The sequence below is a fragment of the Plecotus auritus genome, assembly GCF_963455305.1.
Source record: "Plecotus auritus genome assembly, chromosome: 9".
Lineage (NCBI taxonomy): Eukaryota > Metazoa > Chordata > Mammalia > Chiroptera > Vespertilionidae > Plecotus > Plecotus auritus.
Genome location: NC_137783.1, coordinates 106,719,556 through 106,746,737, shown reverse-complemented (window position 1 = coordinate 106,746,737; position 27,182 = coordinate 106,719,556). Strand labels below are relative to the sequence as shown.

The 27,182-nt window shown below is 46.3% G+C and overlaps 1 protein-coding gene across 1 annotated transcript in view; it reads right to left on the bottom strand.

Annotated features, from left to right (window-relative positions):
• Nucleotides 1-27,182, bottom strand: part of GAB2 (GRB2 associated binding protein 2) — a 167,634-nt gene that overhangs the window by 19,336 nt on the left and 121,116 nt on the right. The window contains exon 3 of the mRNA XM_080643223.1: nucleotides 4,420-4,663. Within this exon, the coding sequence (XP_080499349.1) occupies nucleotides 4,420-4,663 (244 nt within the window). The remainder of the gene's footprint in view (nucleotides 1-4,419; nucleotides 4,664-27,182) is intronic.

Below are 27,182 nucleotides of genomic sequence, written 5' to 3'. Positions count from 1 at the left end.
TATATCCCAAGAAACCAGAAACACGAATCAGAAAGGATATATGCACCCCTATGTTCATAGCAGCACAATTCACCATAGCTAAGATTTGGAAACAGCCTAAGTGCCCATCAGCAGATGAGTGGATTAAAAAACTGTGGTACATCTACACAATGGAATACTACGCTGTGGTAAAGAAGAAGGAGTTCTTACCATTTGCAACAACATGGATGGAGATGGAGAGCATTATGCTAAGTGAAATAAGCCAGGCAGAGAAAGATAATTATCACATGATCTCACTCATTTGTGGAATATAATGAACAACATAAACTGATGAACAAAAATAGATCCAGAGACAGAGAAACATCAATCAGAACGTCAAACCTCAGGGAAGGTAGGGGACAGTGGGGGTAAGGGGGAGAGATCAACCAAAGGACTTATATGCATGCATATAAGCCTAATCAATGGACACAGACAACAGGGGGTGGGGTGGGGGCATGAATGGGAGGTGGGGGGTAATGGGGGAATAAGGACACATACGTAATACCTTAATCAATAAAGAAATTAAAAAAAACCACTTTATCTCCCTGACCGGTGTGGCTCAGTGGTAGAGCACTGGCCTGCACACCATGGGGTCTCGGGTTCAATTCCTCATCAAGGGTACATACCTGGGTTGCAGGTTTGTTTCTGGCCCTGGTTCCCTGGCCCAGGTCAGGGTGTGTGCAGGAGGTGGCCAATACATGTCTGTCTGTCTGTCTGTCTCTCTCTCACACACACATCCTCCCTCCCTTCCACTCTCTAAAAATCATTGGAGGAAAACTATCCTCGGGTGAGGATTAACAACAATAACAATCTCCCCCCAAATACAACTTTATCAAATTTCTCTATTATGATTCCTGCTTTTTGTATCCTATATAAAATTCTTTGATTACCCCAAAATCATAGAGATGTTTCTTCTACAAGGTTCACAGTATTAGACTTCACTTTTAGGTCTCTGATAGATTTGAGTTAACTTTTGAGTAGTGTGATATGAAGTAAGGGTTATTTTAATTTTTTTGGTAAAAATATTTTTTTATTGATTTCAGAGAAAATGGGAAAGGGAGAGAGAGATAGACACATCAATGATGAAAGAGAATCATTGATTGGTTGCCTCCTACACGCCTCCTACTGGGGATCGAGCCTGCAACCCCAGCATGTGCCCTGACGGGGAATCGAACTGTGTTCTCCTGGTTCATAGGTTGACACAACCACTGAGCCACGCTGGCTGGGTGAGACATGTTACCTTTTGGTGATTCTCTGTATGCTGAGAAATTTTGGACTAAATCCTGAACGTTGCGATCTTAGGTTGCATAGGCTCTGGGTTCTGGTATAATCCTCTGGAGAATGTTGATGATTTTGTTTTTGCAGGCAATCAACTTGGTTAGGTTCAGACTACAAATTTTGACTCTTCTGTGTGGTAGTGCAAATCTCAGATTTGTTTACTAAGCCTCTGCTATGCTGGTTTGGGAATGTCCCACACTTAGAACTGGAACTAAGTTCTTTTTCAGAGTTTCTATCTCTCTCCTAAATTTAACAATCTCTTCACTCATTATCAGTCCCCCTCCATATATTAAAGCAATAAATATCATCATTGAAAGTCTTTGTATTCTAGCTCCAAAATTTGGGTTTACTTTGGTTTGTTTCTATAAACTGAGTTCTCTCAACTATGGGTCAACTTTTACCATTTTTTCATGTGTCTAACAATTTCTCATTGTATACTAAATATTTTGGGTGATAGGAATTTCCTTCATAGAAAAAGCCATGAAAGTTGGACCCACTCAGTGTGAGTCCCTTCTTTCAAGAGTCAAATCTTTCCCAGTCTCTGCCTGCTTTTTGATTGCTCTTAAGTGCCTTCAAACAGTTTTTGTGTGTTTTGTCCAGAGTTTATAATTGTTACAGTATGTTTAGTATCATGCAAGCTATTCCACTACTACCAGAAACTATATAGTCTTTCTGGACTGAAGAACGCTTCCTTTCCACCCCCCATTGGAATTCTGCAAAAAAAATGTTTAAACTAATTTTTTCCAAAAATCTCCCTGGGTTTCTGCTCATCACGCTCTTGCTCTAACACCCACACATGTGAAAACAAAGACACAGAGAACAGCACAGTGGTCAGGGCCCCACAGTAAAGGCGCTTCCCCAGCTGCAGATATGTTCTATCACCTTTACTGTGTTTGCTCTACAATACAGATTTGCCCAAATACTTCCTATGTGCCCACTGGTGCCCTGGATCTTCAAACAACAGTAACATATTAATATCCATAATATGAGGCAGAGAGTTCCAAGCGCTGTGAGGGATATCATTAAAACCTGCTACGGTAATTCAGAGGAGAGATGAATTTCCAGAGGTTTTGCAGGGAGTGGGCCCCAAGTGCTAATTCAAGCAGAGACATTTATGTATTTGTTCTCTTGCTGTAGCAGTATCATGGGACTGGAGGTCGTGGTAGCTGCTAATATTGTATAAGGTCAAAGCAGGGGTGAGGAACCATTTTTTTCTGCCAAGGACCATTTGGATAATTATAATATCATTTGAGGGCCATACAAAATTATCAACTTAAAAATAAGCTTGCTATATTTGGTCAAACATTTAATTAACTTACCCCTAATGCCTTGGCAAGACCAGACCAAACGATTTCTTAGGACTCTTACGGCCCACGGGATGGGTGTTCCCACCCATGACTTAAAGTGTGAACATCAGAAAATCTAAATAGCATCATATGAAGTTTAACAGAAAGGCAGGATTTCAGGACCCACTGCAGGCCTCCTCAGTCAGAACCAGCATTTCTACAAGATCCTTGGGTATTTCATATGCGCATTAAGTCTGAGAGGCATTAAAATAAAGCACTTTGTCCTTCACTGGAACTATGATTGTAAGACCTCTTGCACATTGTTTACTCCCGGGCAATCATCCGTGTAGTAGGAAGGGATGAGGCACAGGAGAACAACAGGTGACATGGACTGAGCATCCACTACTGTTTTGTCATTTTATGCTCATTAGAAAGCCTTTGCACTGGTTATTTCCATTCAGCAGACAAGGAAATGGAAGGTCAAGAAGGTTAACCAAATGGCTCAAGATCACAAGGACAGTGGCAGAGCTGAAATTTGAAGCCATATCTGTAAATTTGCTTTTCATCGCAGCCACTGCCTGCATCTGAGCTGCGGTTCAGGAGGAAACAACAGCCGTCATGGTTCTGCCACGAACGAATTCAGTGATCTTGGTTAATTCATTCTACCTTTTTAGAACACAGCTCTTCAGGGCTAAGTTGATGGAGGCTCAACTCATGAAAGTTCACAGACAAATGAATCAAATGGGTACTTGAGGCTTTGCTAAGTCTGAGTTTTGGGAGCTTCTGCCGAGTGATGACAAATGACTCAGAAAACCAGAACCAAGGTAGAACAGTGTGGAGAAAGTATTACAGGGCCAGACATGAGAAGACCTGGGTTCTAGTCCCACCTCTGTCATTTACTAGTTGTAAGCTTCCGGGTCTTCATTTATGAAAGGAAGATAAATGATCATAATGGCTCTCTCAGTGTGTTTGACTGGTTCGAGTGAGGTTATGCATGAAAATATTCTGTAAAGTGAAATATTAAAACAGCCAGTCCTCTAATTGCCTTAATTTTCATAACACAAATTAAATAGCTATAAATAAATTAATTAAGGAACATGATTTATAATCTGCTGGCCGTGGTAGTGATTGGGAAATAGCCCTGACTAAGCTCTGTGCTTTTGTTTGTCCTAACAGTAGAAATAAAAGGTAACAAACATATGTATGCACAGGCTCTGCACCTGTGAGAGAGCTGGTGGTGGTAGAAAAACAAGACCATTATTCTAGAGCAAGGAGTCCCTGCTGTAGAATTGGCTGTGATGATGAAGTTTCATATCCCTATTACCTAGTATGGTAGCCACTAGCCACATGGGGTGACTGAGCACTTGTAATGTTGCTAGTGCAAAAGAGGAACTGAATTTAAAATTTTATTGTTTTCATTAATTCAAATTTAATTAGCCACAGGTGGACAGTGGCGACCATATAGAACAGTGCAGCTCTACAGAAAAAGTGAGATGTGCATTTGTTTAATAATGTGAAGGCTTTGTGGCTATCTTCTTAAGGCCAACAAGTAAACTAACTTGTCTTTTTCATTTCTGAAACTCTAGCCCTAAAATACTTTTTCGCCCAAATTAAATAAAAAGTTTTTATAGCATAATTTTTAACAATGGGATCCAATTATCACTGTACAGCAACAGAGACGATACCAATGAAATGTGACCGTGGCCTAAGCGAAAAAATGTTTTGTCCTATAAGTAGGTATTTTATCATCTGAAAAGATATAACACTGTAGTCCCTTGTCTTTAAAACGAAAGCACGGAGATGGAAAAGTGCTGGGCCCAGTGGCCACATCTCCTACCTGGCGTTCTCCACTCTCCGGCTTATGCACTGGTGCAGGTAGAGATACTCTTGGGGTGCGCTGGTGGACAAGGTGGGCTGCATGTGGTTGGGCACGGGGGGCTCGAAGGTGAACAAGGTCGGCTGGCTGGAGTGGGATGGGGCTGAGGATTTTCGTTCTCGGAGAAGGTGCTGATTGGAGCTGCTGAGCTCGCCTGGAGAGGAGCGGGCGCCGTGACTGGCTGAGGAAATGTTTCTCAGGGAATCTGTGACAAGGAGAAAGGACTCTGTGAATGAAAAAGGAAAGGTGTCCTTATTCCAGAGTGGGCTGTCAGAGCAAGAACTATCCAGCGCGGAGGGATGGTCCAGCGGCCGCGCTCTCTCCCTCCCAGAGAGGAGGCTGGGCGCTGGCCACATGGTGGAGAAGGAGATGCCCTGATCTGTCCCACTTCCAGGAGGCGTGGCCCCCGTGGCCCAGGGGCGCGACTCTGGAGCAAGGCCAGCCCCTGGGCAGGGGGTACCACTGCCTTCCTTCTCTTTGGTGGCTCTGCTGTCATCACCCCCTCAGAGCTAAGGTTGCTTTGTGAAATGACGCTTTGCTTCTTGAAGACTCATCCACTGAGACCCTGGGCTGTGCCTTACTGTGTTAATGATAAAGGCACACATGTATTTGGAGCTGTCCCTGGAGACGGGCCCCGGTGCCTCCTGCCTGCCTTCCAAGTCCTCTGAGGAGGGCAGTGTCTCCCGTTCCCACCTCTTGCACCTACCACTCTGTCCATTGGTCTTTTTTCTCTTACCTCTTAAGCTCTCGCCTGCGGTGCTAGAAAGGAAGCAAGGTATTAAAGACAGTTACTAGCTTAGAGCTACACCTCAAGCCAAGGGCATGATTTATCTGACTGGCTCTGTAAGCCTAGTTCAGATTCTTAGCATAACATATAAGGCCGTTCACAGTCTGACCTATTTCCTGCTTTTCTCCTCCCTTATGCAAGACAGGTGGAAGCTTCATCGGTCCCTGAACACCCCGTCCCCTTTCATGCTTCTCTGTTTCTGCTGATGCGTCCCTTCCACCAGGATTTCACTCCCACTCTCTGGCACTCACATGCCGACGCCAGACCCGGCATGGATATCACATTCTCTCTGAAACCTTCCTGGACTTGGCCATTGTACTGGGAGCCAAGAGCACTTGGCCCACGCCTCGTTATGTCCACTGTCACTGTGCTTCCGTGCCTCGCCCACGGGTTTCTAAGAACAGTGATTGATGTCTTTACAGTCTCTGCATTTACCTAATAAAGGCAGGCACGTAGAAAGTTCTGTCTGTGTTTGCAGAAGAGGCAAACATATTCACTCAGCATATAATAGTTCCCTAACAGTGAAACGTCTTGTGCAAAAGAAATAAAGGTTTAAAGATCTAATTTCTGGTGACGTGACAGCTAATAGGGGATAGTAGTGTAGGGGTGGTGATAGTGGCTTTCTAGGGTCCATTCAAATCATTTCAGAGGGGGCATAGTTCTGCTTCCACTCCCTGTTATCGGACCTACCTCAGTCTGCACCCTCTGCAAGGCCCTAGGCAGGCTCACGAACTCCTACAGCTCTACAGGTAAAACCCTCCAGTGGTCCCTGACGCTGGGCAGGACAGCCTCTGCCCGTGCACAGCAGAAAAAGCCATGGGCCCTGGGGAGAAACCTTCAAAGTGAAATCCCATACAGGCCTCGTAGTGAACTGGACATGTGTTCACAGACTCAATGGCTTCAGTACACCATTCAATTTGCAGGATGAACTCTCTAATGGCCAAGGGGAGAGGGCTCGGGCCAGGGCACGAGGAGCAATGGCGCCAGGATGAACACAAGCAGCTGCCTGCCGGGACACAGGGAAGGTGCAGAGACCTCTGGTGCAATCCTACAGTCGCCGTGGTCTTTTTGGGCTCCTCTTCCTCCTGTCCCCCTCTTCAATGAACCTCCTCTTCTTCAGGATTCTTCCAGACCCTGCCATAGCTTCACTCACATTCAGGAGAACCCTTGGGGTATCCTGTCCCCTCTCACAGCTTCAGTTATCTCCTCTGTGAGGACAATCCTGATCTCTAGCCCAGATCTCTCTCCTGGGCTCCCTGTCACATATTCCTCCCTCTGCAGGGCACCTCCACTCAGATGTCCCACAAGCAGGTCAAGCTCAACAATCTAAACTGAACTCCAAACCTTGCCCCGTGTCCGCCCTCTCAATGAAGTACATCAACGTCGCCACCCAATCAGTTCTCCCAGCCAGAACCCTAGCCCTGACCTGTGAGTCCTCCCTGTTCCTCAACATGGCATCATCTCAGTCTCTGTCCTTAAACCCTTCAGGGGACTCAGGGAATCTGTGTGACTTCCAAAGCTGACTCTCTCAAATCAAGATGACTTCCAAAGCTCGCTCTCTTTTCAAAACCACTTTCCTGTTTACCTCTTCAACCTTGTTTCTCACCTGTGCTTCCTTGTATTTCAAAGAGAATTTCAGGAAAACAGCAACCCTCTGTCATCACTCTGTATATTAGGCTGTAAGCCCAGGAAGGGCCGAGAGTCTGTGCCTTTACCACACCTCATCTCCAGTACCCACTACGCCATAATGTGTGTGGATGAACTAAACAAAGTACATGGGATAGGAAGTCATACTCCCTCAGTCACATTCATGGACTCCTCACTGTCCAGGTTCCCCAGCAGGACAAGCAAGGCCATTTTGTCACAACCTACTTATCCTGCCTTGTCATCCCATACATCCTTCATTGAATGCATGGCTGTTCATCTGTGTAAGGAAGGAGCAACTTGTCCTCCCCTCCAGGGCCCTCTGCCTCCAGCTCAGGCTGCAGAAGTAAATCTGTGACCCAGTCTGTTTACCTGCAGACCCAGAGAAGTCCCTTCAGCTCTCTGAGTCTTGATTTCCTTATTTACATGGACATAGGGTGTTTATAAGGATGGAATGCATTCAGGGTCTAGAGTCGACTATTCTGCATGTTGTAAGTACTCAAAACATGTTCTAGTCACTTCTTTATCCCTGGTGCCTAGGAGATATATATATATCAACAGATATATATATATATATATATATATATATATATATATATATATATATATATATATATATATCTGTTGATTAAATAAAAGAATTTTCCTTGGAACAAAAATCCAAATATGCTTGTTTCTTGTGGTCAAGATCAGAGATTTTTAAGTCTGTTAATAAGTTGAAGCGGGAGTTAGGATGAGCTGGGCCCACAGACACCTGGAATTCCATCCCACCTGTGTGAAGCCGTGTTTCTGAAACTATCAGCTCTGTAATGGTTTGAAGCCCCAGCAAGGATCCTTCAAAGCTGTTTTGGGACTATCTTTGCCAAAATTCCACTTCTGGTTGCAACTTTAAAATATCTCTACCTGAATTCATGTAATTATTGCTTGGTGCCTGTACTGGGTTGAATAATGTCCACCCCAAACTCTGGTCTAGCTGGAATCTTAGAAAGTGACCTCATTTGAAAATAGGGTCTTTAAGATGTAACTAGTTAAGATGAGGTCATACTGGATTAGGGTGGGCCCTGACCCAATGTTTGATGTCTTTGCAGGTAGAGAAAACAGAGATACAGAGACACACAGAGTGGACGCCATGTAATGACGGAGGCAGAGACTGGACAAACAAATGCAATATGTCCACACAACGAAATATGGTTCAGCTGCAGGAATGAATGGAATACTGATACCTGCTGCAACATGGACGTATCTTCAAAACATGATGCTAAGTCAAAGAAACCAGTGATGAGACTATGGTTGTGGGGTTCCATTTACGTGAAATGTCTCGAATTGGCAAATCCATAAAGATAGAAAGTAGGCTAGTGGTTGCCTGCGGGGTGGGAATGGATAGTGATTGCTATGAGTATATGTTTCTTCTTGGGGTGATGAACATTTTCTAAAATTAGATGTGGTGATGGTTGCACAACCTTGTGAATATATTACACCACTGAACTGTGTACTTTAAGTGGGAATTTTGTGGGAAACAGATCTCAGTAAATTTATAAACACAGACACACGGTTTGACAGCTCCTCAAAAGGTTAAACACAACCCTAACCGGTTTGGCTCAGTGGGTAGAGCGTCGGCCTGCGGACTGAAGGGTCCCAGGTTCGATTCCGGTCAAGGGCATGTACCTGGGTTGCGGGCACATCCCCAGTAGGGGGCGTGCAAGAGGCAGCTGATCGATGTCTCTCTCTCATCGATGTTTCTAACTCTCTATCCCTCTCTCTTCCTCTCTGTAAAAAAATCAATAAAATATATATTAAAAAAAAAAGGTTAAACACAGAGTTACCATATGACCCAGCAATTCCACTCATAGGGATATACCCAGGAGAATGAACACATATGTCCACACAAAAACTTGTACACGAAAGTTCCCAACAGTGTTATTCGTAACTAGAAGCCTGGTGCACGAAAATTCGTGCACTTGGCGGGGGGAAGGGGGTGTCCCTCATCCCGGCCTGAGCCCTCTCACAGTCCAGGACCCCTCGGGGGATATCCACCTGCTGGCTTCGGCCCGATCCCCTGGGGAGCAGTTCGACATCTCTCTGGCAGCCCGGGAGCCCTCGGGGGATGTCCCACTGTTGGCTCCTAAGCCTCAGTCAGACATCCTTAGCGCTGCCAAGGAGGCAGGAGAGGCTCCCGCCACTGCCCCTGTACTCGCAGCCATCAGCCTGGCTTGTGGCTGAGCAGAGCTCCCCCTGTGGAGCACACTGACCATCAGGGGGCAGCTCCTGCATTGAGCATATGCCTCCTGGTGGTCAGTGCACGTCATAGAGACCAGTCGTTCCAGGTTGTTCCACTGTTAGGGTCAATTTGCATATTACCCTTTTATGATATAGGACTAGAGGCCCGATGCACGAAGATTCGTGCAAAAATAGGCCTTCCTTCCCCTGGCTGCCGACACCGCCTTTGCTCTGGCCGGAGCCACCTTTCCACCTTCCCATGCTGCCCAGAGGCCTGGAGCAGCTGGGGTGGTGCGGAATGCCTGCGTCGTCGCCATGGTGATGACGCAAGCATCCTGCCCCGCCCCCGGCCGCTTGGCACCTGAGTATGCAAATTAACCCATCTTTGTTGGGTTAATTTGCATACTCACTCCTGATTGGCTGGTGGGCGTCGTGAAGGTATGGTCAATTAGCATGTTACTCTTTTATTAGTATAGATAACAGCCAGAAGTAGAAACAACCCAAATGCCTACAGACTGATCAATAAATAAACAAAATGTGGCATATTTGTAAAATGGAATGTTATTTACCAGTAAAAAGAACAAAGTCTGAATACATGTTATAACATGTATAAACCTTGCAAACATTATGCTAAGTAAAAAGAAGCTAGATTTCATTTATATAAAATGTCCAGAATTGATAAATATAGAGTCAGAAAACCAGATGAATGATTGCCTAGGGCTGGGGTAAGGATGGGGAGTGGGAAGTGATTGCTAATGAGTGTGAGATTTCTTTTTGGGGTGGTAATAATGTTCCAAAATTAGATGGTGGTCGTGGCTGCACAACCCTGTGAATATACTAAAACACACTGACTTGTATACTTTAAGTGGGTGACACATGGTATGTGAATTTAGAAAACACACACATACAAAGACATGAGCCCTTTGCCAAGTATGAAGTGTTAAGTATATGCAAGAGCTCAACAATAGTCTAATTAAAGACATCCAACCCTTAGTGCTTATTTCCTTTTTGAAGAGGAAACTGAACACTCATTAAACACCAAGTCCTTACTAAAGTGTGGACGAAAGGGGCCACATGCTAACCTGACAAGCTCAGGGGTGGCCTGCATGGCAGTCTTGCAAACTCAGAGATCTAAAGTAACCAGGAAGGATGATCTGCAATTAAATTTTAACTAAAAGCAGTTACGGTGGGCAGTTACATCCTAGGCCGAGACTTCACTGACAAGGTCCACCTTTACCTTAACTGAGCCTATCTGTCTTTTTGCATCTATAACAACATACCCTTTGAAATGTCTGGGTAACTTGTAACTTCCCTTTTTGCTGGACCCCTTGGGGCACAATCTAATGTGCTGGGCGCCAGGACAGATACCACAAATTCCTTCATTATCATGTTAATTGTTCTTGCACCCACCTAAGTATGTGTCTATCATTTTACTTTTTATCTAATCCCAGGGGCTTCACCCCCCTTACCCCCCCCCCCCCCAATTTGCTTTCTGCCGCCTCTCTAGTCTATCACCAATGGATTTCATGTAACCCACCTACATCCCTTTCCTTTGATTGCAATGTATAAATACAGATGTAACCCACCATTCTCTGGAGCATTATCTCAATTCATTGAGGTTCTCCTTCCTGGCATATGTCGACAGTTTGGCTCAAATAAACTCACAAAAATTATTTATAGCTTTCAATGGTTTTTTACGTTAACAAAAGTATACTAAGAGCATTCTTCCTTTCCTACCTTCAGTTCCCTATTCCTGCTCAGGGCTTCCCCACATAATCATAGCAAGTCAATGGGAATTTCAGCAAAACAGAATAGCAAGTTCGCAAGGTTTGGGATGAAAAGACCCAAGCAGTCTGAAATCCCACCTCTCAGTGACTGGACCTCCTGCAAGTAGCAGGAGTCAGGAGACCCAGGATCCGGTCCAGCTCTGCCACCCGGCAGCTGGGAGACTGGACGGCCTCTCCCAGCGTTGGTTCCACACTATCAAGTGGGGAGGATACACCCTGACCTGCCTGCCTGTCTCCCTAGGCTGCAAAAGATGAATGAGATAAGGGTGTGCAAACAAATCCGTCCATTTGCATAAACCGCTCAGAGGATTTGTGGGTACCTCCTTCCAGAGGGAAGGAAGGAATGGTAAAGATAGAGGAAAACATTAAACGCAGCAGTGAGTGGCTGGTTTTGTTACCTGGCTGGAATGACTGAGGTCATTAGGAAGGTCAGTTATAGAGCAAGAAGCAAATGGACGTTTCCAGACTTCTGGCCTGGGCTTCTATCTCCAAGTCTAGACTAAAGATAATGCCAGAAAATGCCTGAGTCAATTTGTTTTCTTTTAAACGGGGTTTTGTTTTTCCTCTTCTTCCTGGCTTCTTTTTAGGGCCCTACCAAATCACTCCCCTTCCTTTCCACAATCACCCCTGGGAAGCCTGCCCAGCATACAAACACTCCTCCCACCTTCTTGCAAAACTCTAGAACAGGAAAGCTCTGAAGGATTTCAGCAGAGGAGCCCAGCCTGGCCGGCCAGCCACGGGCTAGTGATAACAGGAGCAGGAAAGGGGCGGGTGTCGGGACTTTCTGGAAAAGATGACTGGCCAAATAATGACTGTTCCCTTATCTCAATGCCCTTTTTATCTTTCTCCTCTCCCTCAAAATCCCCACCCCAAGCCTCAGTGGGTCTCAGAACCCATAGCGTGGTGGATAAAAACACAGGCTGGAGCCAGGATGGATTGAAAGCCTGGCTCTGCTGACTCCTGGCTCTGTGGCCTTGGACAGGTTACAGAAACCTCCATGACTCTCGCTTGTTCAATGGAGAGAATACGTATTTTGCAGGGCTGCTGCAAGGACTGGAGACCATTTATGGAAAGCATCAAGCACAGGACCCTACCCTTCTTACTGCGCCTGTTTCTGGAGTACCCATGGAACTGGTTGAGACCTTGAAATCGGCCAAGAGGAATGGGGTTTCTTTCTAAGCTAGAGTGGACGCTTGGGAAGCAACTGGTGTCACTGTTTTAGTCGCAGCTATACTCTGTAGATGTTATACAAAGAACAAGTAAGACCAAAAAGGACAACACTGACCATAATAATCACAGCTGCCATTTACTAAGCACCCACTATGTACCTGTAGTCTACCCCATGAGCTAGATATTACTTCTATTTATTTATTTTTGGGAAAAAGAAAATAAAAAAGGGCTACTGAAGCTCAGAATAGTTATAATGAGCTCTGGGACCACACTGCTAGGAAATGGCAGAGCCTGGATCTGACGCAGATCTCACTATCTTCAAAGCCAGTTCTTTTCACGCGTGCGGAGAAAGAGCTCCCACAAGATCCCTGTGAGGGATGGTACTGGCCTTCTGGGAGGCAGAGTCAGTGAACAGAATGAGGTCTAGGCACAGCTCTGTTGCCAGGGGCTGAGTGACCCTGGGTATGCCACGTCACCTTCACGGGCTTCTCCTTTCTCTGTTTATACAAGGAAGAACTTGCATTAGATCATGGATACACCTCCAAGTCCTCTTTGGGAAACTTCAGAGAGGTGCTCCACGTAAGACCTAGTGAGTCATGTTTACACAGAGATTTAGATTAAGATCCACTGACTTGGAGTTTAGCAATCTCTGGTTAAGTTCAAAGCAGAGGTAGAAAGGTTAGGGTCAACTGAAATATCAAGGGCAAAGCGAGCTCTGAAAGCCAAACCAAAGAACAAATTCCTCCAAAAATCTTTCTCTGTATCATCAAAAATTTAAATTGGAAACCATCCAAGTTCTCGCTGGCCCTTCATATCCTCCGACCACGGCCGACTGCAAAGGAACGAAGTGTAACAGAAAGAGCCCTGATGTGGATTCAGAAACCTGGAGGCCCAGGATCTGAAACTCTTACCACAGGGCCTTGGGAAAGCCTGGCCATCTCTGTGCATCTCCTTTCCATACCGTCACACGACAAAGAGAAGGCCCATCTCACAGGGGTCTTTCGAGGAGCCGATGAGATGAAATAAAAGCGAACAGTCACTATGAGATGCTTAATAAATGGTTGTTGGCTTGACCTGGTTTATTTTGAGAAGTGGAATGGTTTAAAATTCTAAGGGTTCTTAATGGGGAGATGATTGATGAAATGATATTTAAAACAGTAGAGGTAGAGGATTCTGTGGGGTGAGTGGTCCCTGTAGAAAGCTTCATTGAAAAATAAAGATCAGATGGGTGGAGAATTCTCAAAACAAAGCCTGCTGACAGGTGCTGAGGGGAAGACTGGATCAACAGCTCCAGGACATTTTAACTCACAGTCACAAGCCTGAAATTATGTAAGAAGGAAAAATGGCCCTGAATCCCCTGGCACACATCAGCATGACAGGAGTTATTCATACATTTAAGGCCAAACACAAAATGGCTTCACTTTACACAATAAGTCACAAAACATGGCAACTGAAAGAGACCCCAGAGTTCAACTGCTCATTCATCATTGCTGCCCTCCCCAGTACCCAAACCTCTCATTTACAGTTGGAGAAACTGGCCCCAACATGTGAGGCTACTTATCCAAGGCCACAGTGCAGTGGGTCAGACATGAACCCTGGAATTCGAATGCAGATCTCCTCATCTGGGAATCCTTCTACTTTACCGAGAGAAACATGCATCGATGTCAATGCAGATGTATTCTCCATAACGCATGGGGTGGGGGTGTGGGGACCTGGTGGTGTGCAATCCAGTCAGGAGATCTGAACACCAGGACACTGGCTGGCAGGACTGTCATTTCGTGACGAGTTTACAATATTACTCACATTTGCATGGTAAATAAACATTTGCTGGATCAAATTACTAAAGACTAGTATAAATAATTCCCCAAGTTCAAAAATATTGTAAGTCTCTTAGCGTTTATAAAAAACTATAAAGCAGAAGAGGAAAGGGGAGGCGGAGACAGGCAGTAACAGGAGACCCCAGGAGATCTTGCGGGGACTGGGATACCCCACCCCCTTCCGAGGAAGGATCTGAGAAAGAACACCATCTCAGGGCTTCCAGTCAGGTCAGAGCATCCTGACCTTGACGCAGACCATCTCTCAGTATACTTGAGCAGAAATCGATTCTGTGAAGGGCACAGGGGAGAGAGAGTGAGCAGCTGTAGCTTAGAGGCACATCACAGTCCCTGGTCACACATCCTTGCATAACCTCTTTTGCGCTGGGGCATCTCATTTTAGAGCTGGGAAACTAAGGCCCCTGAGCCAATGCCACGAGTTTCATAGGGTCTCTAGGTAGAACAGAGTGTGTCTTCCTCTAAACCAGTGGTCGGGTAAAACAGAGCCAAATATCAACAGTACAACGATGGAAATTTCTTTTGAGAGCCAAATTTTTTAAACTTAAACTTCTAATGCCACTTCTTCAAAATAGACTCGCCCAGGCCGTGGTATTTTGTGGAAGAGCCACACTCAAGGGGCCAAAGAGCCGCATGTGGCTCTCGAGCCGCAGTTTGCTGACCACTGCTCTAAACCTTTCCTAGTACTTTGCTTTGCTGTTTATTTTATGCTGGGAATTCACATGTAAAACTAGACTGTGAGCTGTTAGAAGCCAGGATCTCGACCATCTCTGTTCTCTGATGGGGTTTACTCAATGCTCTGTGTCCAAGTAAACTTCCAGACTCAAATAAGAAGGTGTTGAATGAACATACCCTGGCAGTAAAGTGTGTCAGAATCTTCTCTCTTCAGGATGGAAGAGTGAACGAATAGCTCCAGGATCCAAATGTAAAGGAACCGTTGTCACTTGTGAAGTTTCCTGGGCTATGTGTGTTTCTGGTGTTGGACAGCCTGTTATATTTGGCCACGCAGGGTCCTGCTCATTTCAGAGAGGGTTACAAGCTTTGTTCCCACCTTCCCTGCCACACCTACGGCACATCTCACCTGCTCACTCTCGTCATTTACTTAGGGTCATGAGCACTGATTGTGGGACCTATGAACCAGGAGGTCATGGTTCGATTCCCGGTCAAGGCACATGCCCAGGTTGTGGGCTCAATCCCCAGTGTGGGGCATGCAGGAGGCAGCTGATCAATGACTCTCTCTCATCATTGATGATTCTATCTCTCTCTCCCAATCCCTTCCGCTCTGAAACCAATAAAAATATATATTTAAAATAAAGGGTGGGTCTTGTCCTTGCTCGATGAGCTTATGTTGCAGTTGGAAAGAGCACATTTACATTCAGGGCAGCACTGCTCCCTTCCCCCAAGGAGCCTGGGGACCCATTAGTCTTCCCCTAGGAATCAGTCCATCCAGTCGGCACCATGAGCTCACATGTAAATGATGCATTTGACCCTTGTGACCTTTCCATAAAAATACCACTGTATCTTTAAGCTAGCCAACTTTAATAAGAGGTAAGTGTCTCCCTCCTTTTACAGTGCCTTTCACTAAGAGGTAACTGACAATCGGTGTGAAACACTAGTGTCAGATATGACAGGGGCAGGAGCTAAGAAGGAATCCTTAGCAGCGGCAGTGGCTGCTCTGGGGGGCTGGCGAGGCTGGGATTCGGAGCTCCAGCCGCATTCCCTGAAGCAGAGCGTTGGCTGCCGGAGAGGCAGTGTGGTGCGGAAAGGAACATCAATTTAGAAATCTGAATCTCTGCTTATTAGCTGTGGAACCTAGGCGTGGCATCTGAATCTAAGAGTCCTGATTTGTAAACTCTGTAGAACAGCGACCTGTAGGGTTGTGCTAGGGAGTAAAGAAGTGCGTGGGCCCTGCAGGCCAGTGCTCCACGCGCGCATGGTCTCCCTCAGCACCCACTGGGGGAGGTTGCTGGTTTAAGAGAACATCTTAAAGTCTGTGTTCACAACCCTTCCAGGTTTGACCAGGGCCAGGACAGGTCCCAGAAGGTGCACGTGGACTCAACAGGCCTTTGTGTCGTGATAGGGGACTGGAAGGGCCAGGAGCCTGGCAGGACCCAACTTTCTAATTTTCTTTGGTGTCAATTAATACGAAAATGTCTGCTGGATTCTGACAGAGAGTGGACTGAATCTGCAGATCAATCTGGGGAGAACTCACATGTTGACGATACTGAATGTTCCACTTCCGACAGGATATCTCTCTCCACTTGCTGGGTCTTCTTTAATTTCTCCCAGCAATGTTTGTTATTTATGTAGAGCAACTGTGCATGCTTGTCTTTTTGTTGTTAAATTGATTCCAAAGTATTTCATTTTTTGATGCCATTGTAAAAGAAAATTTAAAAAATTGTTCTCCAATTATAGGTTGCTCTCAACAACTTTGACATTTAGAATAGCCTGGAAGTTGTCAAGGCAGTGATCTTTGCAAATTTGAAATAAATGAACTTACTCAGCATTGCAGAGGTCTTAGGAAATGCCCAAACCAGGATTCAAACTCAAGCTTCTTATGCACAAAGTCGAGGGCTCATTCTATTATGCAGTTCTGTTAGGTAGATGAGAAGCATATACCTCTAAGTTACAAGAGCTAAACACATATCCAGTGGGATTAGAAAAGAAAACCACTTAAGTATGACTAATACAGAAACCAAGACCCAGATCGGTCTTTCCTGATCACCCCACCTACGCGGTTTTCTAGTCACTCCTTATCCCATTACCTCCTCTTATTTTCATCAAAGCACTATTGCTAGCATGTAAACATTTTGTTTTTGATCCATCCCTTCCCACTAAATTATAAGCTCCTTTAAGAGTGTGGACCTTACATGCCCCATTCATCACTGATATCTCAGTGTAGTGGCCATAAAAATATGCCTGTCAGGTTTCCTGATGTGGACAGCATGATGGACCGACAGCCCCGGCTGCTGGCCCTCTGCATCCCCTTGACTCCCCACGGCTGTTCTCACGCAGTGACAATGATGGAAGACTAACATAGGCCTGTTCCCGTGGGACACGGGACTCCTTTACTGGGAGCCCTGGGGCTTGAGAACTTCCCCTGACCTGGCTGAAACGGTCTTACCAGGCACTGCAGTCTAACCCTGCTCCCTTCCTTCTCTCCTCCACAGGTGTCAGACCTGTGTCCCATGAAGGCTTTCCCCCTCCCATTATCTCTCCAGATGTTTCACCCAATACATCTCTAGCACGTCTCAACTCATCTTGACAGCTGCTTCTCAGACAGCCGAACTAATATAGTCCTAAAACAGTACTTGATGAACAAATGGTTGGCCCAGGTTCATACTGCAGGCAAACCACAGACCCAGAATCAGAACCCAGGTCCCTGCTCCCTCAGTCCAAAGCCTTTTCATCACCAATCATGTGAGAAACACGTTCTTGGCACCTTTGGCCAGAGGGCCACTGCTCTGATGAATCTGAGGGGAAAATGCCTCCCCCAGTGGCCAAGCCCCACAGCTGCCCTCCCAGCTCTGTGCTAAGTATGCGGATTCTAGTGGGTGTGAAAACATCTATCCTAGGTTCAGAGAGAACTGAAGCTAGGTCAACAGAGAACTCTGGCTTAGGCTGAAGTGAAAGGCAGCAAGACCTCGGTGTGATGCCCTCCTAAAGGAACGTAGGGAGAGCAGCCACACTGGCAAAGCCTGAGAAGGTAATCAGAGCAGAGCAGAGCAGAGCGGGCAGTGAGGCTTCCCCAGGTCTTGGCCACGAACTGAAGCTCCCGTGGAGGTACTGTGACAGCTTGAGGCAAGGAACCACGTCTAGAATTTCAGGGTGAGGCTTCATAGTTAAAAGCATGGATTCTGGAGCCAGACTGTCTGTGTTTGAATCCCAGCTCTTTTACTTAGTAGTTGTATGAACTAAGGAAAGCTATTGAACCTCTTTGCGCTTTAGTTTTCTCATCTGTAAAATGGGAATAATAATAGGTATCTACTGTGCCCTGGCTGGCTAGCTCAGTTGGTTAGAACATCCTTCCAATACCCCAAGGTTGTGGGTTTGATCCCTGGTGAAGGCACATACAAGAATTAACCAATGAATGCATCAATAAATGGAACAATAAATCTAAATTTCTCTATCTCCCCCTTCCCCTCTCTCTCTAAAATCAATCATTTTTTTTTAAAAGATGTAACCAATGAATGATTAAATAAGTGGAACAAATCAATATCTCTCTCTCTCTAAAAATCAATTAATAAAAAAAATTGGTATCTACCTCACAGGATTATTTGAGATCTGAGAAATACTTAGAACATTGCCTCATACATAGTTAGCTCTATGTATGTATTAATTTTTATGATCCGTAACACATTTAAAAAGACATCTTTGTCTTTGAGCACCTCAACAAATTATGAGTAATGCATCTCAAATCAGGAAAGTCAGTCATGTTTATTTGATAAAATATTAATCACACACAGTAAAAACGTTTTTGAGTTTGGGCAAAATAGAGATAAGAGTTATTTAAGATGTTTAGTTTGGGGGAGACAAGATTAGCACAGTACACACTTCACAAGACTGCTGTGAAGGTCATAGAGGATGCAGTGACAACTTATCAGCCACACATTCAAAGATACTTAATGTGTTCTTATCACATACCAAACACTACATTATATACTTCAAGTGAATTCTCATGTAATCTTCACAACAATGTTGTGAGGAATGTCTTGTTCCTATTTTACTGATGCAGAAATTGAAGATCAGAAAAGTAAACTAACTTACCCAAGACCCTGTTTAGATTGAACTCATCAATGTTGTGCATTCATGTATTTATGGATTTCCAAGACCCGTGCTCTTTGTACTAAATTAACTGTTTAAACCAGTATATATATAAAAGCACTTCATAAATCGTAAGGCCTTTTTATACAAGTGCAAGATGATATCACCAAGCAACATCACCTGGAACGTTAGCCAAAAGTAAAAAAAAAAACAGGTTTCAAGTCTACCCTTGCCACTCAGCTGTACGATCTTGAGCAAATTAGCTCTCCTTTCTTGCCTTCCAAGGAGCTTGGAACTAAACCTTCTCCAAGGGTCCTTCAAGATCTAACATTCTAGAATTTTCTCATGCTATGAAAGCTACTCCCTTCTCTGTCTGGACTATTTGGCTAATAGGTTTTGTCAGCCACTAAGAGTTTTGTTCACTGATTCATCCACAAAGGGGTGAGAAGGTGGGGAACAGCGAACATTAGATGACAGATTTGTAAAGTAAAGCTTAGGCTACTGTTATACCCTGTCTCTCCTGCCTAGTTAGTACATCATCTGTTTTGAGTTTGTTTGTTTTTTTTCCTTTTTTTGGTTTGTTTTGCATTGTACTTTATACCATTATTTCAATATACAGAATTTTAGACCCTATGTCCTGTGAATAATGTTAGAGTATTTTTGAAGTTTCTTTTTCCCACTGCCTCAACAGTGACTATCTGAAACCAACAATATTGGCGGGGGGGGGGGGGGGGGGGCGCGGGGGGATGATTGTGAAATTTTTAAACTGTATTTTGAATAACTATTTCCAAAGTTACAACCAAATACAGCAGCTACATCATTCATTTGAATATTCACTGGGCAGCTACTATGTGTCTGCATGAATGTGGGGGTGACAGAATGGTGAGAGAGTCCTGTTCTTGCCCTGAGTCTCTCACACATGCCCCACTCCTCAATCACGTGCTGCATCCAGTTCCCCAAGCCTCTGGGAAATTGAAGAGCAGCCCATGGAGAAAGCAAGAGAAACCTGAATTTTGAGATGTTGGATGTATTAGTAATCTGCTTGTGGTAATCATTTCACAATGTATAAATCTATCAAACCAGCATGATGTGCACTTTAAATTTGTCAAGTATACCTTGATAAAGCTGGAGGAAAAAATCTATATCGATATATATATATATATATATATATATATATATATATATATATATTCCCATTTATGTTAAAAAAAAAAAAAGACAGAGAGAAACCTGAATTAACTAAGAAAATCCTGTATTGATCAGTTTTATCCCAAGTTGATCAAAACTTCAATGTCCATCACTAGCCAGATGGGGCTTGATATTAAATTCAGAAATTAAAAAAAATACATTTTTTCTTTTTCATATGACAGATCCATCTTGGCCCAGACCAGGCGTGGTCAGTGAAAGGCAGGTGAACCTCGGTGAGAGCGCAGAGCCTGGGCTGAGACACAGGCGGCTGGTGGCCCTGAGAAGAGCGCCGTGGCAGCCTGGTGGGGAGAGGCCGGGGGTGGGGGGCATGGCCTGAGAACGTGGCGAGATTGGAGTTCGTGGAGAGCGGTCCATGCCTCACGCTCTCCTGGGGCGCTTGTCCCTAGAACTGGACCTGGCAGACACAGGCACTGGTGTGCTGAAGGAGGGAGCCCAGAAACAGGCTGGGCATCACCAGACCTGTGAGCAGGAGAGTCTGTGAGGAGGGGGCATGCTGAGGGAAAGCAGAAGCAGATGTTCTCCAGAAATTCAGGCCGACAGGAGTCTGTCCCTGGGCAGTGGGCTCCAGCCACTGGCTCGAGGGGTTGTGTAAGACTGTGGTCTCTGAGAAACAGGATCGGGTCCAGTCCGACGTGGGATCTGAGACCACAGGTAGGTTAACAGGGACATAACTCAAGAACAGGCAAACCCGGGGCTGACGCTAGCTCACAATCAAGGTGAGGGGCAGACTGAGCAAAAGGGACACAGTCTCTAAGAGCCCTGACTTTACCTGGGACGCAGGGTGGGCCTCGACCTGAAGGGGGAGGTGGAGGGCCTCTGGCTGTGAGCACAGAAGCAGCGGCTTGGGACCCGGTGCTCCTGACTCCAACATAACCAGCAGGTCATGGGTCCCCAGACTTCCCAATTTTAGGGATGTGTTAGAACACTGCCTCTTTGTTTATTTGTTTGTGCACTTTAAAAAGATGACACGGGGCTAACAATTTTCATTATGCCCGAAATGGAGAGCCTGTTACTTACTGTGACTCATTTCACACCCAGGAACACTTCGACATGCGCAGTTATACAAAGGGAAACTGAATAAAGGGAAGTTTTACAATCTGACTACATTTAGCTTTATGGAAACTGACTACTTCTTCCTCGTGTTTTTCCTTTTTGTGGTGGACTGAGGGAGACTTTCGTAGCTGAGCGCTTGTCTGCGGGGCCCTGTTTTGAAATAGCTGCCGCAGAATAATATTTTCACACTGTGTTCCAGCCTTCCCAGACTACCGTGGGAGAGGGGGTGGTGGTGGTGGGTGGCAGGTTCTGGGGGTCCAGCTTGCTCCCCTGCAATGTTCACAGCAGCTCCCTCTCACCTGCTGCACACATTGTGTTCCGTGTGAGATTGGGTTAATGAGCAATGCCAAAAAAAAAATTCTGAAAATCACTGTTTTGGTCCCCAAGCCCCTCATTTACTACTGAAGAAATGGGATCAGTAACAAAGCTGAAATTGAAAATCAGAACTTTGACTCAAGATTCAAATCCTAGAGAGAGAGAGGACCATGCCTACTGATTTTTGTAGTGTTCAGAGTCTTACGCAGGGCCCTACGTGACTGGGTTTGTAATGACAGTCAAGATCATCAGAGGTTGCCCAGCCAGCGTGACTCTGTGATTGAATGTCAACCTATAACCCAGAGGTCATAGTTCAATTCCCAGTCAGGGCATATGCCCGGGTTGTAGGCTCGATCCCCAGTGAGGATCGTGCAGGAGGCAGCCGATCAATGATTCTCTCTCATCACTGATGTTTCTCTCTCTCTCTCCCTCTCCTTTCCTCTCTGAAATCAGTAAAAACATATTAAAAAAAAAAAAAAAAAAGATTGTCAGAGGTCCAAAGTGACCTTACCACTGAATTCAAAGTCCTCATTTTATTTCTAGCCAAAAATAAGCATCTGGGCTTTGGAATCTGGTCTGGGACCAACTCGACAATGATTTCTACTGTCGTTCACTAGAGCTCATCTGAATCAGTCAGAAAACAAAAGGGTGGGGGCATCTCAGAGATGCTGGGAGCTCTCCAAGCTGCTGGTGTTGAGAAGCTGGGAGGAAATGCTTGCCTCGCCAGCAGTCTGTGGGTTTGGCAGGTGACACCAGACTCATCTATGCTGGCCGGCTGGGTGGTGAGGGGGCGTGTTTGGTAGCGAAGGGAGAGCAGAAAGAAGGATCCAGGCTTAGGACAGAGAGAAGAGGGCCAGGCTCCTCCCTGCTCCTTGTCCTCCTCCAGAGGGCCTGGGCCTTCTGCAGGTCAGGGCTGTGCCTGGCCCAGGACAAGGCAGGAGTGTCCAGGGGACTATATGGAGTTCATGTTCCATGAGGAAGGCCTGATATTTCAGGGTTATTTAGGATAACATTTGTTTTTTTTCTAAAAAGCCATGAGGAGTTCAGATCTGGCTGGAAACTGGTCTGCATGTTTATTTTCCTCATTGTCTCAGTGGAAAAAAGGGTGGGTGATTCAGACAGCAGCCTCCGCCTCTGGGCTGGGGCCCGGGTCTGTCTCCACTCTGTTCTTTGCTCCTCCAGGGACCTGTGTCAGCCTGGGGAGAAGCTGCATATTACCTCCCACATTTCGCTCTGAACTTCCAACAAGGGTCCCCTGAGGAGGTGAGAGAGCTAAGATCAGTTTTAAAGAAGCACATGGTAAGGGAGGAAACAAGAAAGGGAAAGGCCCCCCAGGGATGAGAAAAGAGAAAGGGCAATGTCTTCAAGGAAGGCCTCCTCCCCCACCCCCACCCCCCGCCCTCCTCACGTCCAGTCTCTCCCCTGGCTCTCCCACTCACTGCACCAGGGGCCAGGCCAAGGTCACCAGAAGGCATATGAGGGCACGGCCTGGCTCCATCCCAGCCCTCCCTGCAGTCAAAAGTCCAGCTGGAATAAGGGGTCCTGACCTTTAAGCACCAAGCACCCTTTCTGGAGGGGAAGGAGCTGTGTGAAGACCTCCGATAACATTCTTCCACGGAGGTTCAAGATTTCCCCCAAAGCATTCCTATGGATATTGCCTGATCCCAGATGGGGCGCAGGAGCTAAAAGAACTCTGTTGTGAGTTACTCAGGAGACTCGGGGAATTCTAGAAGTTTAAATATTTACAAAATATTTAAGGGAGGGGAGGGAGGACAGCCTCACCAAGAACTTTAGGAGAGAAAAGGTGGGGAAGACATAAAAACAGCCTGTTGAACTCTGAAAATTCTTTGTGCCATAGAGTTTGACACGTGACTGCTGTGAAACTCCTGCCAGGGAGCTGGAGAAGAAGGGGAAAAAGGCAAATAAGAGACTGGACATGGAGGGGCTCTGGCCTTCTTTCAAAACCTGCAAGAGCTCCAGCCGGGGCTCTGGTGCCTAACGTCCCCGTGCTCTGGTTCCCGGTTTGAGGCTGCTCTAAGCTGGGTCCTGCTCTCCTGCTCATGTGGCCTTCAGAGATTAATGCTACTTTACAGACAGCACTCGACTGCCCTCACGGTCAGTTCTCAGTGATTTAGAAACGTCCTGCTCCTCCTTGCTGGCTATTCTGTGACGGACAAGCAGCCATGGTAAACAGGTGTGGGCAAAGGGGGTTAGGGCACATGGGGAAGTCAGAGCACAGCCCCAGGACGGAGCGAAAGGGCCTGGGCTCTAGGCCTGGTGACAATGCGTTGTGGTACCGTCACTTCGGGCCTTTAAACCTTGGCTTCATCACTTGTGCAACAGGAATAATGCTAGCAGCTCCGACTATCTTAACATGTTACGCGCCATGTCAGTCACTGGTGACTGAGACTATACTTTCCATTTGGACCTCGTCAGTCTCCAGCCGCCAGCATATCGGTGAAATCGGATACCGTGGGCTAAACAGATAGGAAGACAAAAGAGGTGTGGCGCTTAACATGTTAATTTGTTTCTTTATCCTCAAAGGAGACTGCCTAAGTGTTCTGTAGACTGTCACAACAAATACCAGATACTTCAATCACGTCCCATTCCTCTTGACCTCCCGAAGCAAAATATCATCATCATCAACACAACCACTACATGGGGAGCAGTGCCACCAGCTGCCACGGCTCCCCTGTGCGCCTGTACACCTTCCCATCTTCCCCCAACGACGCTGGGAGGGAACATCATCCCCGCTGCGCAGGTGACAAAGCCCCAGACACATAGAGGTACTTATTTAACACAAGAGGCCGGCACACGAAATTTGTATGCGGGTACGGTCCCTAGGCCTGGTCTGCAATCAGGGCCATCTTCCCCAGCTGCCAGCAGCTGGCCCCGCCCCCCACCGCCACCCACCCCCGGTTCCCCATTCGTCATTGGGTGATCGGTGCCTGATGGCCAGGGGAAGGGACCAAGAGTTCGGCTGTTCCTGCCTGCTCGCCGGCCCCACCCCTGCAGCAGTGGCCATCAGGCGATCTGAGCCTGCCGGCCGGGGAAAGGAACCAAGAGGTGGTCAGTGTACCTCATAGCGACTGGTCCAGCGTTTGCTCTGGTTGTTCTGCTGTTAGGGTCAATTTGCATATTACCCTTTTATTATATAGGATTGTGGAGCAAATAAATGGCAGGGCTGGGACGCCAGGGCAGCCGGCCTGCCTTTCAGGGTCCATGTGAAAGAGGCTGTGCAGGCCCTGGAAGAGGGAGGGGCTGAGAGGGAAGAAGTCCTCAGCAGGGAGGATTCAAAGGGGTGCCGGCTTTCCCAGCAGCAGATAACTCCTGAGCCCATGAATAATTCATCAGAGCGCTGTGCTGAGAGCTGGTTCTTTTTGTGTGTGGTACATCTGGTCAGGGACAGCTGCCCATGGCTGGGCCACAAATGTGCGGACTGGACCCGCCTGCTCAGAAGCACAGCTCAGAGCAGCTTTCTGCTCTGTTCTTGGGGGCTGAGGGCTATTCTGATTCCCAGAGAAAGGCAGGTTCTTATATGTGCTTATGCATGTGCACGCACACATGACAAAGCAACAAACAAATCTCCACACGTGTGATATGAAATCGAGACGTTTATCCTTGGACTTGCTTTCCCTCTGTGAGCCTCATCCCTGGTTCCCTTCTGGGAAGGGCTCTCTCTTATCAGGAGGTTGTGTTCTCCATCCTTATGTCGACAGTCAGACTCAGTGTTACTCCTGGTCTGGTCTTGTTCCTAGACAGGTTTCATTCCAGGCATTTCTGGCTGGAATATGTGAGGAACTGGAGGGTGGCAGCAGACAGCAGAAGCTGAGAGTGGCAAGAAAGATTATAAAAAAGACTCCATCTGCCACAAAACCTCTTCCAGCTGAAAGTGAAAAACAGAAGTTGTTTTCTTTTCTTTTTTTTTTTTTTTTTTTTTTATGGGTCCTATTGCAACTCTTAAACAAAGAAAAAGAAAAGGGAATATTAGCTTGAAGGAGGAGCTTGAAGGAGGGTCCCTACAGGAAGAAGTCTGTACAGGCCCAAGCAGCAGGCAGGGCTATTGCATGGCACAGCTGCTGGGGGGTATCTCTGCACAGAACCCCATGGGGTATCTCTGTGGATAGCCCTGTGGGAGATGTGAAACTTGAGGTGCACAGGCAGTAGGGCTATGGTCTGTCCTGAACCCATGGAGAAGCAGAAGCACTGGACAGATGATTTATCTCTGTTCTGCAAAAGGAATCCGAGGCTTCAAGTGACTCACATAATCAAAGAGCTGTGATTTAAACTCAGACACCCTCGCCCCAGCCCACACACTCACCAATAGAGCCTGGTGACTGCATGGAAGCCTAGAATGACAGAATTCTTGGAATATCCCAGCCCTGCAATGTGAGCAATACGGGCTGGTGAGGAAGGAACCTAAGCCAGCTACACTACTGGTGGAAGGGGTCAGGGAGTGCTTCCATCAAAGTGTCCAAAGAGGCAAAAATACCTGGGCTTTGTTCTGCCAGATGGTCATATTTCAGGAGGTTGGGGAGAAAGAGACAACATCTATAATAAAAGCATAATATGCTAATTAGACCGGATGTCATTCCGGAGTCCTTCTGGATGACCTTCCGGGTGAAGCTGGGGCTGTGAGGGAAGCCTGGATCCCGGGTGCCAGAGGGAAGCCAGTGCTGGCAGCGGGGGAAGGAAGGCATACTCTTGCACGATTTCGTGCATCGGACCTCTAGTATTATAATGGAAAGTCAGATCTGGGTTAGGTTAGAATCTTGGCTCAGTCATTTCTAGCTGTGTGGCCTTAGGTCAAAATCATTGCTACTTGGAATGAAGTTTTTAAAAGACAGAGATTCTTAGTTAGCTGATTTGCCATGGGTTCTCAGCATCAATGACTTTTATATGCTTCTCTATAAATATATATTTTTTTGATTTCAGAGAAGAAGGGAGAGGGAGAAAGAGATAGAAACATTAATGATGAGAGAGAATCATTGATTGGCTGCCTCTTGCACGCCCTCCCCCCGCCCCATCCCCCCGGGGATCGAGCCCTCAACCAGGGCATGTGCCCTGACTGGGAATGGAACCATGACCTTCTGGTTCATAGATCATTGCTCAACCACTGAACCATACCAGTTGGGCAATATGCTTCTCTTTAATTGATGTGCAACCAGGTTAAGAACTACTGATTTAGGCACTCCACCTGGCTCAGAAAAAACAAAACAAAAACCCTGCTCAATCATCCTATAGTTGGGGATGAGTCCAAACGAATGTCAAAGAGAATGTCTGCAATTTAAAACTCATTTCGAAAAGCTGAGCTATTCCTTGTGAAGGTTAACAAAACACGAATGTAAATAAACATTCCCCTTCTCTCCTGTCCCCTCCCAAGTGCATAGAAATAAACACTGGATTATACATCAATAATAATCCCCCCAATCTCCCTTCTCTCCCCCCTCTCCCCCCCAAAAAATTGGGAAGCGTAACTATGCAGGATGGTGTCAAATAGATGGGCTAGACCCGTGGTCGGCAAACTGCGGCTCGCGAGCCACATGCGGCTCTTTGGCCCCTTGAGTATGGCTCTTCCACAAAATACCACGGCCTGCGCGAGTCTATTTTGAAGTGGCGTTAGAAGAGGTTTAAAAAATTTGGCTCTCAAAAGAAATTCCAATCATTGTACTGTTGATATTTGGCTCTGGTGACTAATGAGTTTGCCGACCACTGGGCTAGACAGACAGAGGTGGAACAGGAAAAGGATCAAGGCGAGAGCTGCCCTATGGGATGGCAGTTAGGTAACAGGGCACTGAGTGCTAGAGAGCGAGGGAAGGGGAGAAAGGCGCAGGGCTGAGAAATGGGGTGGCGCTGAAGTACCTGAAGACATTACCTTTAGCACAAAGTGTCTTTAGCTTCATCACAACCCCAACAGATCTCAGTTTCCCATTTGAGTGTCATCAG